Source organism: Bombina bombina, chromosome 11 (assembly GCF_027579735.1).
Source record: "Bombina bombina isolate aBomBom1 chromosome 11, aBomBom1.pri, whole genome shotgun sequence".
Classification (NCBI taxonomy): domain Eukaryota; kingdom Metazoa; phylum Chordata; class Amphibia; order Anura; family Bombinatoridae; genus Bombina; species Bombina bombina.
Genome location: NC_069509.1, coordinates 101,638,588 through 101,657,153, shown reverse-complemented (window position 1 = coordinate 101,657,153; position 18,566 = coordinate 101,638,588). Strand labels below are relative to the sequence as shown.

Sequence of the window (18,566 nt, the reverse complement as noted above, 5' to 3'; positions counted from 1 at the left end):
AAATTCTTTAAATTTCATAGGTATAATATGTACATTAAAAGTTGAAGGAACAACAACAGGCAATGTACTATTTACTGATGGACACAATATCTGCATGTAAAAGTTTATCATGATAACCATTACAAATGCCATTTGGAAATATAATGCACTTAGCTTTAGTAGAACCGACATCAGGCAGCAAAGTTCCAACAGATTCTTCTGAGACAGGATCAGATAGAGACATCTTGCAAAATGTAAAATAAAAAACAACATATAGAGCAAAATTTGTCAATTTCCTTATATGACAGTTTCAGGAATGGGAAAAAAATGCAAATAGCATAGCCCTCTGATATAGAAAAAAAACAAGAGGCAAATAGCCATGGGGTATTAAATTAAAGAAAAAATTTGGCGCCAAGTATGACGCACAACGTGACTGAAAATTTTTTGGCGCCAACAACATCCGTAAATGACACACTCGCGTCACTAACGATGCAACCCTGTGTTAGGAACTCGCCGTCAACTATGACGCCGGAAATGACGTCAACGGACATACTTTCACACCAAAAAATTATCGCGCCAAGAATGACGCAAAAAAGTCTAGCATTTGGCGCACCCGCAGGCCTAATCCTGCCCGCAATTTGCAAGAAAAATGTAGTCAATTTGAAAAAAGACTAAACCCCAGATAAGAAAAAATATTTCTTAATATGATAATTTTCCCCAAATATGAAACTGACAGTCTGCAAAAGGAAATACATGAACCTGACTCATGGCAAATATAAGTACAATACATATATTTAGAACTTTATATTAATGCATAAAGTGCCAAACCATAGCTGAGGTGTTTTAAGTAATAAGAACATACTTACCGAAAGACACCCATCCACATATAGCAGATAGCCAAACCAGTACTGAAACAGTTATCAGTAGAGGTAATGGTATATGAGAGTATATCATAGATCTGAAAAGGGAGGTAGGAGATGAATCTCTACGACCAATTACAGAGAACCTATGAAATAGATCTCCCGTGAGGAAAACCATTGCATTCAATAGGTGATACTCCCTTCACATTCCTCTGACATTCGCTGTACTCTGAGAGGAATCGGGCTTCAAAATGCTGAGAAGCTCATGTCAACGTTGAAATCTTAGCACAAACTTACTTCACTACCTCCATAGGAGGCAAAGTTTGTAAAACTGAATTGTGGGTGTGGTAAGGGGTGTATTTATAGGCATTTTGAGGTTTGTGAAACTTTGCCCCTCCTGGTAGGATTGTATATCCCATACGTCACTAGCTCATGGACTCTTGCCAATTACATGAAAGAAATGTCCCATATGGACAATTTAAGTGGGTTCGAAGGAATTGCATTACACTTGAGGACTATGAAAAGCACAGGCTTATCCTGAAGGGTAGATTTCAAGAAGAAGGTTTTCCCCACTAACAAAATTGAAGATGGATATAGAAGAGCAAAACTAGATGATAGGGACAATTGTTTCACTAAAAGAGAGAAAAAGAATACCCATACTAATAATACCATGTTTATAATGCAGTACAATTCCAATCACAATTTGATTAAGCAAATATTAAACAAACATTGGAAGATCCTCCAAAAGGATAAGATTTTGGGAGAAATGATTGATAATAAACCAAGAGTAGTTTTTAAAAAAGCACAGAGTTTGAAAAATATACTAGCCCCCAGTAAAATCATGAAACATAAGAACATTACCACTACTACATATACCACTAATAAGAGGTTTTCTAAAAAGGGTGCTTTTAAATGTGGTATGAAAAGATGCAAAATGTGTGTTTATGGATCACTTGGTCGGATTTGAGGATGTTGTGATCACTAGTATATTCACACTATATTGATCACAATAAAGTTTGTTTTTGGGTAATAATAGGATGCTTCACATTGGCTCTTTCATGTAGTTACACTTGTGTATATCGAGTAGATACACTTGTGGCTACGGCTGCATTGATCACTTATGTGTATGAATCTATGAATGTCTGTATATACTGCGTTGATACGATGGAATGTTTATACATAATATTTTAAATGTCATAGAGATCTTGTATTGTTTTTATCTCCATCGCAGACTGCAAAGTATATAACAACTTTGTTCAGATAAGCGATCAAGTTTGAAATGTTTGAGGGTCTCTAGCATTTTATTGTACCCCTTGTGTAGGGTTAGGTCAGAAGCGGCCTTTGAGAGGGGCATCAAGTCATACTAACTCTTGATTGGTTGAGACATTTTAAATGGAGTGAGGGAATATGAATTAACAGCCTGATGAAACGGCGTATGAGCCAAGAAACGCGTTGCTGTCTTTTAATGTGTTTTTATTAAAGCCTTTAATACTACATCCCTGCTCTGCATCTACTAATTTTTATCAGATCTGTTCCATGAGTGTGACACGCCTCCCCTTTGAGTGGTCTGATTGGCGGTGGCTTCCTGACTCTGTATCTGACTTATCGTACAAGGACAATCCCAATTGGTGGATGTTACACCTCGTGACCGACGGAGCTATGCTGGGAGTGAGTCTGCTGGGTGGCTCGGAGGCCTCGGCCTGCTCGTGATAGCACTGGGTGTGCTTATACATATATGAGTTGACAACTATTTTACTTTCATATGTCCATATGACTGAAAATACTACACCATTAGGCACCTCCTCTTCTGTCTTTTAGGACATTTTATTGTGATCTACCTTTTGGCTTGGCGTAGCCGAACCTACGGATTGGGAGCCATATACCCTGGACTTCTTGTCATACCATTTGTATATGCATATTTTGTCTTATAGCGCACCTCTGAGGGTGGTTATACCCTTGCTTTCTATAATTCTTAAAATAATAGTCTAGTCAGAATTAAACTTTCATGATGAATCATGAAAGTTTAATTTTGACTAGACTATTCTATAAGAATTATAGAAAGCAAGGGTATAACCACCCTCAGAGTTGCGCTATAAGACAAAAAATGCATGTACAAATGGTATGATAAGAAGTCCAATAAATCATGCAATTTTAAGCAACTTTCTAATTGACTCATACAGTGGGTATTGAAAATAATCACCCCCTTGAAAATAATCACATTTTGTTGCTTTGCAGCCTGAAATAAAGACAGGAACAGTTTTTGTTTATCCAGTTCAGTTACTCAGTGCAACTTATAACATCCAAGTGAAAGATATAACACCAACATGTCAGACAAAAATAAAGACAATTCAAAAACAGAATCACTGAGTTGGAAAAAGGATCACCCCCTCCTAAAATTACTTGTCAACTCAATCAGGTGTAGCTAATCACTTTATCAAGGGCACACACAAAGCCATTTTCCCTTTAACTGTGATCAGCTGTGGGCATATTGACTAGCTCAGGATGAAAAGAGATTTCCTGGAGCATCTCAGTCCCTGGTAGTGCAACTGAAGCAAACAATCAACTATGAGTGCCAAGGCACTGTTAAAAGATTTCTGGGATAAAGTTGTGGACAGGCACAAGTCAGGAGATGAATACAAGAAAATATCAAAGGCTTTGCCAATGCCTAGAAGCACAGTAAAGTTTATTATTAAGAAGTGGAAGGTATTTGGTACAACACAGACCCTCTCTGGATCAGGACGTTGCTCCAAACTGGATATAAGAGCCAGGAGGAAACTGGTCAGAGAGGTTACCAAGAGGCCCACAGCAACTCTAAAGCAGTTGCAGAAATGTATAACAAAGAGAGGTCATTGTGTGCATGTGACAACAATATCACAAATGGAGCTTGTAATTCCCATGCAAGCCACATTTGTGGAGAATTTGTTGAAAGCAAAAAACCACTTCTCAAGACAGGCCACATGCAGTCACGGCTGAGCTTTGCAATGACACACAGAGGAGATTCTGAGGCCAAAAGGAAAAAGCTGTTATGGTCAGATGAGACTAAAATTGAATTATTTGGCCTCAACACCAAACGATATGTCTGGAGGAAATCCAATACAGTGCACCATCCAAATAATACCATAACACCTGCTTTAGCATGGAGGTGGTAATATCCTGTTATGGGGGTGTTTCTCAAACGATCACCATCAAATGTAACGGAACTGGAGCTGTTCTGCAAAGAACAGTGGACAAATATTGCACAGTCTAGATGTGCAAAATTAGTAGAGACATATCCCAACAGACTAAAGGCTGTAATTAAAGCAAAAAGTGGTTCAACAAAATACTGACACAAGGGGCTGATCCTTTTTCCAACTCAGTGATTCTGTTTTTTGAATTGTCTTTATTTTTGTTTGAAATGTTAGTGTTATATCTTTCACTTGGATGTTATAAGTTGCAATGAGTAAATACAAGTGGATAAACAAAAACTGTGTCTGTCTTTTTTTTCAGGCTATAAAGCAACAAGATATGATTCTTTTCAAGGGGGTGATTCTTTTCAATACCCACTATATTATTAATTTTTCTTTGTTCAATTAGTATCTTTATTTGAAAAAGCAGGAATGAAAGCATAGGAGCCAGACCATTTTTAGTTCAGCACCTGGGTAGAGATTGCTGATTACATTTAGACACAAATCAGAGAGTGCTACCCAGGTGCTGGACCAAAAATGGGCCAGCTCCTAAGCTTTAATTTCTGCTTTTTCAAATAAAGATACCAAGAGAACGAAAGTTTCTTAAAATTACATGCACTATCTGAATCATGAAAGTTTAATTTTGACTAGACTATTCCTTTAAATTAAACTATACAAGGTCCAAGAGTGACCGTACATACCATTAGACTTCCTCCTTTGAGCTACTTCTGTTCATGGTGGTCCATGAGTGGCCCTTCAAAGTTTGGAGGAAAATATATTACTTAAAATGAGGTTCCTTCTTTATTGTTCAGCAGTATTACTGATGGTAATGTCTTTTGTTCTCTGGATAACACATAGTTTTGTGTATAGTAATCTTTGTTGTACTGTATCCATCTTTGTTTCTATTGAACACTTGCTTTATGTTGTACTTTCTAAATACCTCAATAAAAAACTAAAAAAAAAAAAAAAAAGAAACAGGACGTGTTCAACAACACTGTCCATGGTGGCATCTATTTTAAAACTTATATAAAATGATAGAGCAGGGCTCGACAAACCCAGGAGCCTGGTAAACACTGGCTACTAGAATTTTACCCCTGGTTCCTAACCTTTTGGGTTATTCTCCATATGTCTATATACAAATAAACGTAAATTATTTAATTTAGTTTATTGTTGTTAGATTACGCGTTAATTGCGCTAAAATTAAGCTTTTTGTGCTTGTCGTGTTGCATTCATATAACGAGTTAAAAGCAAATTGTTTTTGCTCTTACGCTAACCCGACAAGCACAAAAAAGTCAAAGTTAGAATATTGCGTGCGCATTCACTTCTTCCCCATTAGAAGTGAATGGAGAGAAAAAAAGTGTTGAAAAACACCCCACTCTTGTGCAAACCCAGTCGCATATTCTCATATATTAATTTTTGACATTCCAATGCTCTTCACATAACGAAATATGTTCTATTTATTCATAGATGCTTTTTTCTACATATATTTTATGTTTTTTTGGTAATATATATATAAATACATGGGTTTTGTTTAGAGGATATCAGGAAAAAACTGGAAAATATTAAGGTAAATAAAACTCCAGGCCCAGATGGAATACACCCAAGGGTGTTAAGGGAACTTAGTCTTTTTCAAGACTCATTATCCTCAGGCATGGTACCCCAGGATTGGCGTAAAGCTGATGTGGTGCCACTCTTCAAAAAGGGAAGCAGGGATGATCCAGGAAGCTATAGACCAGTTAGTCTGACATCAATAGTGGGGAAGATATTTGAAGGGATTATAAAGGATTATATTGATGAGCATATTCGTGTAAACAAGATTATGAGTTCTAATCAGCATGGCTTTAGGAGAAATAGATCATGTCAAACTAATCTAATTAGATTCTACGAGGAAGTAAGTAAAAATATAGATAAAGCGGAATCAGTTGATGTGATATACTTAGATTTTGCAAAGGCATTTGATACAGTGCAACATGAGAGATTAATGCACAAAATTAAGGGACTGGGAATAGCTGAAAATGTTAGCTCATGGATAAATAACTGGATAAAAGATAGGGAGCAACGAGTAGTAGTAAATGGATCATACTCAGATTGGACAAAGGTAATCAGTGGCGTCCCCCAGGGATCAGTACTGGGCCCTGTTCTTTTTAATATTTTTATAAATGACTTGGAGCAAGGATTAAATAGCAACATCTCTATTTTTGCAGATGATACTAAGTTAAGTAAGGTCATTAGGTCAGAGCAGGACGAACTCTCTTTACAAAGGGATTTGCTAAAATTAGAACTATGGGCAAGTGAATGGAAAATGAGATTTAATACGGAAAAATGCAAGGTTCTACATTTTGGAAGTAAAAATAAGCAGGCTACGTATTTTTTAAATGGGACAAGACTTAGCCAAACACAGGAGGAAAGGGATTTGGGAGTAGTAATAGATAACAAGCTAAAGATGGGTGCACAATGCAGGGCAGCGGCTTCAAAGGCTAATAAGATACTAGCATGCATTAAAAGAGGCATTGATTCAAGGGAGGAAAGCATAATTCTGTCATTATATAAAGCCCTGGTAAGACCTCACCTTGAGTTTGGAGTGCAGTTCTGGGGACCGATTGCTAAAAAAGATATTGCAGAACTAGAAAAAGTTCAGAGAAGGGCCACAAAGCTAATAAGGGGATTGGAGAAATTAACCTATGAGGAGAGGCTAGCCAAACTGGGTCTGTTTTCTTTAGAAAAAAGGCACTTGAGAGGTGACATGATTACTTTATATAAATATATTCAAGGCCCATATACAGAGATGGCAGAAGCTCTGTTTATTCCAAGAAAATTGTTTCTGACAAGAGGTCATAATTTAAGGTTGGAGGAAAGGAGATTTAATCTCCTGCAACGGAAACGTTTTTTTCACTGTAAGAGCAATAAAATTGTGGAACTCATTACCAAAGGAGGTAGTGAATGCCAATACCATAGATACATTTAAAAATAGTCTGGATAAATTTCTGTATATAAACAAAATTCATGGATATGATTGCTAGTATTAAATGGGTCACATTTTAATGGGGTTATTTAAGCTTAACTGGAGCTTTTTGAAAGTATTTTAGATTTGTATAGGTTGAACTCGATGGACTTCAGTCTTATTTCAACCTTATCTACTATGTTACTATGTATGTTACATATATATATATATATATATATATATATATATATATAAACAGCAGGCAGGCCAGCACTCACGGTTAACATTTCATCCACCCAGGGTGCTTCCAAAAGTATTGATAGTAGTGAAGAAAAGGGAGCACTCGCCAGGATTTTCAAAGTTACCATTTAATGTAACATTTTGGGCTGTTACCCCCTTCATCAGACAATACAAAATAACAATCCACAACCTGTTACAAACCGTGTCTTTTAAACTACCCTAAGTGATACAGTTTCAGGACAACACCTGTGGTGCCACTCCCACAATTAGCATATAACAGGTGATGGCCCCCACTGTGCGTGGCTATCTTATCATATAGACACCAAACAATAAATATATAGTGAGCACCAAATCACACATATGCATGAAAGCACCATAGAGCAGAAGTCATGCAGGACATTGCACAGAACTGGTTTGCAAACCAAAGATAACAATGAAAAAACCCCAGGCATAGAATAATAGTACTTGATAAGCTGTAAATACCTTAAGTTGATTGCTGCCTGCAGGTGGATGTCATAGCAACCATATCAACAATACTACGGCCCCCAATCAGGGGAGAGGTATATGCAAGCCAATCAAATGTTCTAGGACATGGAGGAGCGCCCAACCCCCCAAAAAATAGATATAGTGGCCAGCACTGGAAGAGAGAGGGGGAGAGAGAGAGAGAGGGGGGAGAGAGAGAGAGGGGGGGGGAGAGAGGGAGGGGGGATAGAGAGAGGGGGGGAGAGAGAGAAGGAGGGGGAGAGAGAGAGGGGGGGGGGAGAGAGAGAGAAGGAGGGGGGAGAGAGGGGGGGAGAGAGAGAGAGAGAGAGAGAGAGGGGGGAGAGAGAGAGCAAAAGAGAGGGGGGAGAGAGAGCGCAAAAGAGAGGGGGAGAAAGAGTGCAAAAGAGGGGGGAGAGAGAGAGCGCAAAAGAGAGGGGAAGAGAGAGAGAGAGCAAAAGAGGGGGGAGAGAGAGAGCACAAAAGAGAGGGGGAAAAGCGCAAAAGATGGGGAGGAGAGAGAGCGCAAAAAAGGGGGGAGAGAGAGCAAAAGAGGAGGGATAGAGAGAGAGCAAAAGAGGAGGGAGAGAGAGCAAAAGAGGGGGAGAGAGAGCAAAAGAGAGGGGGGGAGAGAGAGCGTAAAAGAGAGGGGTGAGAGCGCAAAAGAGAGGGGGAGAGAGAAAGAGCAAGAGAGGGGGGAGAGAGAGAGCACAAAAGAGAGGGGGGAGAGAGAGCCCAAAAGAGAGGGAGGAGAGAGCACAAAAGAGAGGGGGAGAAAGAGCACAAAAGAGGGGGGAGAGAGCGCAAAAGAGGGGGGAGAGAGAGCGCAAAAGAGAGGGGGAGAGAGAGCGCAAAAGAGAGGGGAGAGAGAGCGCAAAAGAGAGGGGAGAGAGAGCGCAACAGAGAGGGGGAGAGAAAGCGCAAAAGAGATGGGGGAGAGAAAGCGCAAAAGAGAGGGGGAGGGAGAGCACAAAAGAGAGGGGAGAGAGCGAGAGCACAAAAGAGAGGGGGAGAGAGAGAGCACAAAAGAGAGGGGAGAGAGAGGGGGAAAGAGAGAGCGCAAAAGAGAGGGGAGAGAGAGATGGGGGAGAGAGGGCTAAAGAGATGGGGAGAGAGAGAGTGCAAAAGAGATGGAGGAGAGAGAGAGCGCAAAAGAGGGGGAGAGAGCGCAAAAAAGAAGGGGGAGAGAGAGAGCACAAAAGAGAGGGGGGAGAGAACGCAAAAGAGAGAGGGAGAGAGAGCGCAAAAGAGAGGGGGAGAGAGAGAGCGCTCAAAAGAGAGGGGGGAGAGAGAGAGCTCAAAAGAGAGGGGGAGAGAGAGAGAGGTCAAAAGAGAGGGGGAGAGAGAGAGCTCAAAAGAGAGGGGAAGAGAGAGAGAGCAAAAGAGGGGGGAGAGAGAGCACAAGAGAGGGGGGAAAAGTGCAAAAGAGGGGGAGGAGAGAGAGCGCAAAAATGGGGGGAGAGAGAGAGAGAGCAACAGAGGAGGGAGAGAGAACAAAAGAGGGGGGGAGAGAGAACAAAAGAGGGGGGAGAGAGAACAAAAGAGGGGGGAGAGAGCGCAAAAGAGAGGGGGAGAGCGCAAAAGAGAGGGGGAGAGAGAGCAAGAGAGGGGGGAGAGAGAGCAAAAGAGGGGGGAGAGAGAGAGCACAAAAGAGAGGGGGGAGAGAGTGCAAAAGAGAGGGGGGAGAGAGAGCCCAAAAGTGAGGGGGAGAAAGAGCACAAAAGAGGGGGGAAGAGAGCGCAAAAGAGGGGGGGGAGAGAGTGCAAAAGAGAGGGGGGAAGAGTGCAAAAGAGAGGGGGGAGAGAGTGTGCAAAAGAGAGGGGAGAGAGAGAGCGCAAAAGAGAGGGGAAAGAGAGCGCAACAGAGAGGGGGAGAGAGAGCGAAAAAGAGATGGGGGAGAGAAAGCGCAAAAGAGAGGTGGGAGGAAGAGCGCAAAAGAGAGGGGAGAGAGCGAGAGCACAAAAGAGAGGGGGAGAGAGAGAGCACAAAAGAGAGGGGAGAGAGAGGGGGAGAGAGAGCACAAAAGAGAGGGGAGAGAGAGATGGGGGAGAGACCGCAAAAGAGATGGAGAGAGAGAGCGCAAAAGAGATGGAGGAGAGAGAGCGTAAAAGAGAGGGGGGAGAGAGGGCACAAAAGAGGGGGAGAGAGAGAGCACAAAAGAGAGGGGGGAGAGAGAGAGCACAAAAGAGAGGGGGGAGAGAGAGAGCACAAAAGAGAGAGGGAGAGAGAGCGCAAAAGAGAGGAGGAGAGAGAGAGCTAAAGAGAGCGGGGAGAGAGAGAGAGCAAAAGAGAGAGGGAGGGAGAGAGCAAGGGGTGGGACCGCTGTACTGGAAAAAATGGCCCGTGTGAATGGGCTTTAAGACTAGTATATAAATAAATCACAACAGTACTGTTAAAGTCAGTTAACCATGGAGAGAGGCCCTACAGAAAACAATGCCAGTCCAAATGAACATTTAGGCCATTCAGGGCCAGAGTACCCAATCTGTGGGTCCACCTTGCTTCTCTTTGCAGAATAATTTTCCCTCTGTCCCCACCTCTAGATAAAGGTGGTATATGGTCAATGATTGTGTATTTCAGATCAATTACTGTATGTCCTTTTTGGACGAAGTGTCTTGCCACCGGTTGGTCCGATGTTCCCTTTAGAATGGCAGCTCGTATGGCTGACCTGTGGTTGGCCATTCGTGTCCTCAAGTAGTCAGTTGTTTTGCCAACGTAGAACAGGCCACATATGCAGTGGAGAAGGTAAACAATATAAGTGGTTGTGCACGTCAATCGGTATCTGTGCTTATACTTCATCTTTTTGGTAGGATGAGTTTAGTATGGTCCTGTCTGTAAGGCAATGCAAGTTGTGCAGCCAAGACATTTAAAGCAACCAGGTTTCGTTTTATCCAACCATGACTTCTTCTGATAGCAAGGACTGGGGTCCGTCTTTACCAGCATGTCCCTTAGAGATGTTGCTCTATGGAATCCCATGCGTGGTGGTACCATATTTTTAAATGGTAATGCTGGATCACTTCTCAGAGCAGAGAGTTCCTATCCATCTCCTTTCTGTAAATTGTACTCTTCAGAAGGCTTCCATCCTTGAATAGATGAAGATCCAGAAAATTAATCCTTTTGTCATCTGTCTCCATTTTGAACTTGAGTGCCGGATTGGCATTGTTCAAGCTCTGAAACCAAATGTCCAATGTTGCTCTGCTGCCTCTCCAGATTAACACCAGATAGTCGATGTAGCATCTATAGAACAATATGCGGTCATCTTTGAATAGTTCTGTATCATTGGTTTAAAATTCCACCATGTATAGGTTGGCATAGGATGGGGTCACATTGGACCCCAATCGCTGTCCCTGTTTTCTGTAGATAAAATTTGTGTTCAAACCGGAAGTAGTTCATGGTGAGGCAGAATTCCAGTAGATTGATTAGAATTTCTACAGGGGGTCCAATAAAAGGATATTTGCCTAATTGTCTGTTTACTGCTTGTAGTCCCTCCTGATGGGGAATGACCATATACAGGCTTGTCACATCAAGTGTAACCAGCAGGTCATCTTCTTCCAGAGGGGGTAGTTCCTTAATTGTTTTCAGTAGTGCCTGTGAGTCGAGAAGGAATGATTCCATATTCCTTACCACTGACTGTAATAATCCATCAAGATATGTTGCAATAGGCTGTAGTATTGAACCTATTGCTGACACAATCGATCTGCTGGGAGGTGAGATCAGGCTTTTGTGAACCTTTGGAAAAGTATATAGTACCGGGGTTCTAGGAAATGGTGTAATCAAATAGTCCAATGTCTTTTTGTCCAGATAGCCTTCATTGAAGACAGTATTCAGGTAAGTATTGATCCTTGCCTTGAAACTTATTACAGAGTCTGCTTTGAGACATGTGTAAGTTTCAGTGTCATTTAACTGTTTTATCATTTCTTCCTTGTATTCTTCATAATTTTGAAGGACAATTGCACCCCCCTTGTTCGCCTATGCTGGTTTGCTGAGCCAAATTCTTCAATGCAAGTCTCTCAATGCCACTGAGGTTATTGTGTGTTGTAGTCTTTGCTTTGTTGATGTTAGCATCCATCTCAGTCTGCATAAGTCTTGCAAAGGTTTTGATGCTTGCATTATTGCTAACAGGGCGAATTTTGATGGTGCCCTCAGTGGTTTGTCCATTTCTTCTTTCCTGGGAAAGAATTCCCTCAGTCTCATGTTGCGTTGAAATTTCTGTAGGTCAATGTAGAGTTTGAAATCGTCTGTTTTCTGTGTGGGGATAAAAGATAGTCCCTTTCATTTTCCATATCCGAGAGCGTGTAAGAACTGAGGTTGATCACAATATTATCCTTCATTATCTCGGATGTCTGGGCGTTTTTTGTTTTGTACCCCCCACGTCTGGGGTGGGGTCTCGGCCTTCCCCATTTTTTGAGCATGTGACCACCCCTTGGGCCTCTGGTACAATGTTACTTCTTGGTTGTGGGGTATTTTCTCCCTCTGATGCAGATCCAGAGCTGTCCACTGTTTGTAGGTTCTTGGGTTTTCTGTAATAGAATCTTTTCTGCCTCCCATCTTGGTCCTGGCGTCGTTCCGGTCTTGAGTTCAGCCATAGGTATACTTTTTTGTCCCTGTAGTCGTTCATGACTACCTCCAGTTTATTGTTCTCGATAAGCTCTTTTCATATGCTTTTACCTGTTCATTTAGTTTCTTAAGCCAGTCCTCTGTAGTGTCAAGTTGCAGTTTTTGTAGGTTCTGGCCTTCATATTTCCTAATTTCAACTTTGGTTTCTCACGTTGGCAAAACAACTGACGACTTGAGGACACGAATGCCCAACCACAGTTCAGCCATACGAGCTGCCATTCTAAAGGGAACATCGGACCAACCGGTGGCAAGACACTTCGTCCAAAAAGGACATACAGTAATTGATCTGAAATACACAATCATTGACCATATACCACCTTTATCTAGAGGGTAAATTATTCTGCAAAGAGAAGCAAGGTGGACCCACAGATTGGGTACTCTGGTCCCGAACGGCCTAAATGTTTATTTGGACTGGCATTGTTTTCTGTAGGGCCTCTCTCCATGGTTAACTGACTTTAACAGTACTGTTGTGATTTCTTTATATATATGGCAGGAATGGTCTCCCTACTCTTACATATCCTTTTTCCATGTTTCTATCTAGTCTGATGTATTGTTCTCTCCCCTTTCTGCTTGGGTCCCTCTTGGGTTTTTAACCAACTGGCTATATTACTTGGCTTTTGTTAGGCTAACAGGTCACTAATTTAGTACTTGGTTATATTCATATCCTGCTCTGTGCTGACTTTACAACAGTTGGCTAGCTTTATGCTACTATATTATGATTTGGGATATTGTTGCTGTATACATATTATTTTTATACTTTACATTTATATTTATTTTTATGCTTTACATTTATATTTATTTTTATGTTTATGTTCACTTCCAGTGCTGGCCACTATATCTATTTTTTGGGGGGTTGGACGCTCATCCATGTCCTAGAACATTTGATTGGCTTGCATATACCTCTCCCCTGATTGGGGTCCATAGTATTTTTGATATGGTTGCTATGACAACCACCTGCCGGTAGCAATCAACTTAAGGTATTTACAGCTTATCAAGTACTATTATTCTATCCCTGAGGTTTTTTCATTGTTTTCTTTGGTTTGCAAACCAGTTCTATGCAATGTCCTGAATGACTTCTGCTCTATTGTGCTTTCATGCATATGTGTGATTTGGTGCTCACTATATATTTATTGTTTGGTGTCTATATGATTAGATAGCCACGCATAGTGGGGGGCCATAACCTGTTATATGCTAATTGTGGGAGTGGCACCACAGGTGTTGACCTGAAACTGTATCACTTATGGTAGTTTAAAAGACACGCGGCTAGATTACGAGTTTTTGTCGGTAAGGCTTGCGGTGCTAACGCTCCTTTTTTTCTCACCGCTCACTTAAGACAGCGCTGGTATTACGAGTTTTCTGCAAGCTGGCATTAACCTCAGAAAAGTGAGCGTTGAGCAAAATTTAGCTCCACATCTCACCTCAATACCAGCGCTGCTTACGGTAGAGGTGAGCTGGCTGAACGTGTTCGTGCATGATTTACCCATAGGAAACAATGGGGCCGAGACGGCTGAAAAAAAAACCTAACACCTGCAAAAAAGCAGCATTTAGCTATTAACGCAGCCCCATTGTTTCCTATGGGGAAAGAAAAAATATGTCTACACCTAACACCCTAACATGAACCCCGAGTCTAAACACCCCTAATCTTACACTTATTAACCCCTAATCTGCTGCCCCCGACATCGTCGCCACCTGCATTATATTATTAACCCCTAATCTGCCGCTACGGACACCGCAGCCACTTACATTATACCTATGAACCCCTAATCTGTCGCCCCTAACATCGCCGACACCTACATTATATTTATTAACCCCTAATCTGCTGCCCCCAACGTCGCCGCAACCTAACTACAATTATTAACCCCTAATCTGTTAAATAGAGCAGGAGCGAGCTGCATTGAATGTTATGGCGCGGTCGGGCCGGGCTGTGACTAAACAGCTGGCCTGATGCGCTCTGAAGAAAAACCAGACCCTCTCAGTAGAGCACAGAGGGCGGGTCTGGAAAACCCTCTTATTTTTATTAAAAATACCGGAGATGTTATATAATAAAAAACTTGCACTAATATAATGTTATATAATTCTGCACTATGTGCAGAATTATATAACATTATTTTTTAGGTTTACTGGCCCTTTAAATGGTAAATTTGAAAATCCTGGCTAGTGCATCCCTTTTTCTTCACTACTATATATATATATATATATATATATATATATATATATATATATATATATATATATATATATATATATATATATATGTATAGATATATACACATATATATATACATAGGAATATCTATTTAAAAATACATAGAACATATTCTGCTAAGAACAGAACATTTGAATGTGAAATATTTACAGTAAATACATAGTTAAAGCCTTTATTAAATATGAATATTGCATAAATATGTTTTACATGTTATCATCTACTTAAAGGGACACTGAACCCAAATGTGTTCTTTCCTGATTCAGATAGAGCATGCAATTTTAAGCAACTTTCTAATTTACTCCTATTATCAGGGTTTTTTTTTTTGGTTCAGTACTCTGAACAGCACTTTTTTTATTGGTTGATGAATTTATCAACCAATCAGCAAGAACAACCCAGGTGGTTCACCAAAAATGGGCCGGCATCTAAACTTACATTTTTGCATTTCAAATAAAGCTACCAAGAGAATGAAGAAAATTTGATAATAGGAGCAAATTAGAAAGTTGCTTAAAATTTCATGCTCTATCTGAATCACGAAAGAAAATTTTTGGGATCAGTGTCCCTTTAACTACAAAGGACTCCAATGCACATATATACGTATATATATGGGTACATATGTATTTATGTTGAAAGGAAAAAGAAGAGACATGGCTATTCCTATCCCGCACTATCACAAAAAAAAATTCAAACTGTAAGTGCCTTGAATTTTTTTATCATTAATCCCAACATGATGTAACAATAACCTATATAGTCAGGCAACAGCACTAAAAAAGCCTAAGGAGTCCTTAATGTACTGGGTACCCAGCAGGGATATGATTCTGCAGTTCATGAAGCAAATGTAAATATGAGCAATGTCTGAAAAGTTGATAAGTATTTGGGTTTACTCCACTATGCTCCATATACATATATTAAGACAGTTGTTTTATCCCTTAGGGTCATATTCCAAATGGAAGTTCCACACCCTAGAACCAGATCTGCAGTGTATAAGTGCCTAATTAGTACCGGCAGCTTTTTCCCGAATCAACAAATGTCCTTGTCATCAATCAATAGGTAACAAAACTGGTATCCCTTGGGAGTTACTAGCGGCTTGCATCGTCACAGTTATTAGCGTAAGCACCTCAGTGGTATACTTCAACAATAGTCCTTGCCAAAACTCAAATGTTTGCAGACACTCAAATATCATAAACATCCAACTTCCTGTTTAAGACCTCTGGTTGGGACCTCCGGTTTTACTAGGGCGATATCCAAAGTATTGTCACGGTTGACATTCTTTTAGGCTTTACTGATGACAAGATTGACCAGCTGTACCCTCTCTCTCGTCCAAAACGGCAAAACAGCTACATGCATTTCACCCCCCCCCCCCCAGCTATGGGGCTTCTTCCGGCTTCATTGTATTACAATGAATTACAATGAAGCCAGAAGAACAATTGAGTTAGTATATCACTGAAGTGTTCACGCTATATAACTGTGATGTTGTAAGCTGCAAGTGACTCATAAGGTATCCCAGCTTTGTTACCTATTGTTGAGTCAGCACAAACTGCCGGTACTAATTAGGCGCTTATACCCAGCAGATTTCTCCAAGATAGGGGACCCGGTTCTAGGGCTTGAAACTTCCATTTGGAATATGACCCTAAGGGATAAAACAACTATATTAATATATGTATATAGGGAGTAATCCCCAGTACTGATAGTACTAATAATTAAAGTTTAATTTTGACTTTAGTGTCCCTTTAAAACTAGGAAAGAAGTTTGTCAGTTTCATTGAATATATTTGGAACTTCCTGACTTTATGATTATTGATACGTCATTTCTTATTTTTTCCCAGCAGGTTTTATGATATTGATTTTTCTCTACAATTCCTCCACAAGAGAAATATTGACCTCTAGCTCTAAGCCTCTTGAGGCAGAAACAGCAACTTTAGTCACTGACTCAGATAATGTTAGATGCCCCCCACCATGTGTGTGTAGTTATGATTTCAGTGAAGAGTACAATGTCTTCTGCAGCTCACGTAATCTGTCTAGGATTCCAGAGATATTGCCTACCAGTGTTCAGTCTCTATGGTTAGATGGAAACAACCTCACATCTGTCCAAGTTGGTGTTTTCAGGAATTTAACACAGCTGGATTTCCTCAATTTGCAAAGTAATCATCTCAGTAGCTTGGACCAACATGCTTTTCATGGTCTAAAAACACTTGCACATCTCCACTTGGAAAGGAATATGCTGAAATATTTGGCACCCAATATATTCCTTTATACACAGAGCCTAGTGTTCCTCAGCCTCAACAACAATCACTTTACTAAAATTGAGGATAGTCTGTTTTCTGGCCTCTTACATCTCTGGTACCTGAATTTGGGCTGGAATTCAATAGTGGTGCTACCAGACTTGGTGTTCCATGATCTGCCTAATCTGAGAGAGCTTGTATTGGCTGGAAATCGACTGGTTTTCCTTCAGACTCCTCTTTTCTTTACCCTGATGGAGTTGAGGGAATTAGATTTAAGTGGGAACTCACTGAGAGGAATTAAAGCTAATGTATTCACAAAACTAAACAAAGTTCACAAGCTTTATCTAAACCACAATCAGATTTCTACTATTGCTCCTAGAGCCTTTATTGGTATGAAATCACTTCGCTGGCTTGATCTGTCTCATAACCGCTTGACAACTCTGTATGAGGACACTTTTTTTGGACTTTTGAGCCTTCATGTTCTTCGACTATCCAATAATTCTCTTACAGGATTAAGGCCTAGAATTTTCAAAGACCTCCAGCTTTTAGAGGAACTAAATCTTGGCAACAACAGAATAAAGATCCTCCAGGAACGTACATTTGAAGGACTGGGCCATCTGGATTATTTGACACTAAACCACAATAATATTCAAGAGATCCGTCCAGGAGCATTTTTAGGACTGAAAAATGTTGCAGTGATGAACATTTCTGGAAACTGCCTCAAAGTTCTTCCAGAACACTCATTTAAAGGGCTAAACAAACTTCACAGTTTACATATGGAGAATAGTTGCCTTAGCAGAATAAAGCCTCTGTTATTTTCTGATGTCTCTAGTGTCCGTAGGCTCTTCCTGCAGCACAATGATATCTCAGCCATTGATGATCTTAGTTTCTCTAACCTAGAGCACTTACTTGAACTTGATCTCAGATTTAACAAGTTAACCCATCTCTCAACTAAATCACTCATGGGTCTCAAAAGCCTTTCATACCTTCTTCTTTCTTCAAATCAACTAATAACAGTTTCTTCAGAAGCCTTCAGTCAATGTCAGCACCTTAAATGGCTTGATGTATCAGATAACCAGCTAAAATTACTGGCTGGTGATATATTTTTTCATTTGTACAACCTTAGGTATCTAAGTCTCCAAAATAACTTATTGAAATGGATTTCAGTGGATTTTTTGCATTCTAACTCACATATGCAGCAGCTGTGGTTAAATGGTAATCAGTGGGATTGCAGCTGTTATCTTAAGGAGCTAAGAGACTTTTCTCTGAGGAATATGACTATTGTCCCTCAACTGGTACAGTCTGTGCCAGAAGGTGATGAAAGCAACACACTTATCAACATTTATAACAACATTACATGTGCCAGTCCTCCAGAAGTTATTGGACAGGATTTACGGGACTTAAGAGATGAACACTTTGCACACTGTTAGTTGCATCAAATACTGTTATGAAGTTCTTAAATACTGAGTTCCTAACATTTTGCTGTACAGTTTTATTTTGCATTCCCATCCAATGTAAAATGCTACTTTTATATGTATGTTTAGGTATGGGTGTGTCAAAAATATTTTAGTATTGTAACTTTACATTTTTAATAATTAAAGCTTAGCCTATTTCTAAAGTGTCTAAATATATAGTCCAGCTGTTTTGTTGAGCTTTTCGTCTGGCAAAGTTAATTAACCTATGTACTAGTTGCAGTACTCTTTAGTGTTACCACCTATTGCTTGAATTAGGTGGTAACACTAAAGAGGAATATTTTAATTTCTGTGAGGTTTGGATGTATATTGTTATACATTACCATATTACCACTACCTTTTACTTTGTTAAAGGGGCATTAAGCACTATGATATTATAATATAATGGCCCA

General features: G+C 40.2%; 1 protein-coding gene across 1 annotated transcript; it reads left to right on the top strand.

The window, feature by feature from the left end:
* The first annotated feature begins 16,309 nt into the window (after positions 1 to 16,309).
* Positions 16,310 to 18,304, top strand: LOC128641832 (insulin-like growth factor-binding protein complex acid labile subunit). Its single transcript, XM_053694381.1, has one exon. The coding sequence runs from the start codon at positions 16,315 to 16,317 to the stop codon at positions 18,130 to 18,132; it is 1,818 nt and encodes a 605-aa protein (XP_053550356.1). The 5' UTR covers positions 16,310 to 16,314; the 3' UTR covers positions 18,133 to 18,304.
* Positions 18,305 to 18,566: the final 262 nt, after the last annotated feature.

Excerpts from the sequence above, each read along its gene's own strand:
- LOC128641832 (XM_053694381.1), top strand. The coding sequence starts at position 16,315 with ATGATATTGATTTTTCTCTACAATTCCTCCACAAGAGAAATATTGACC.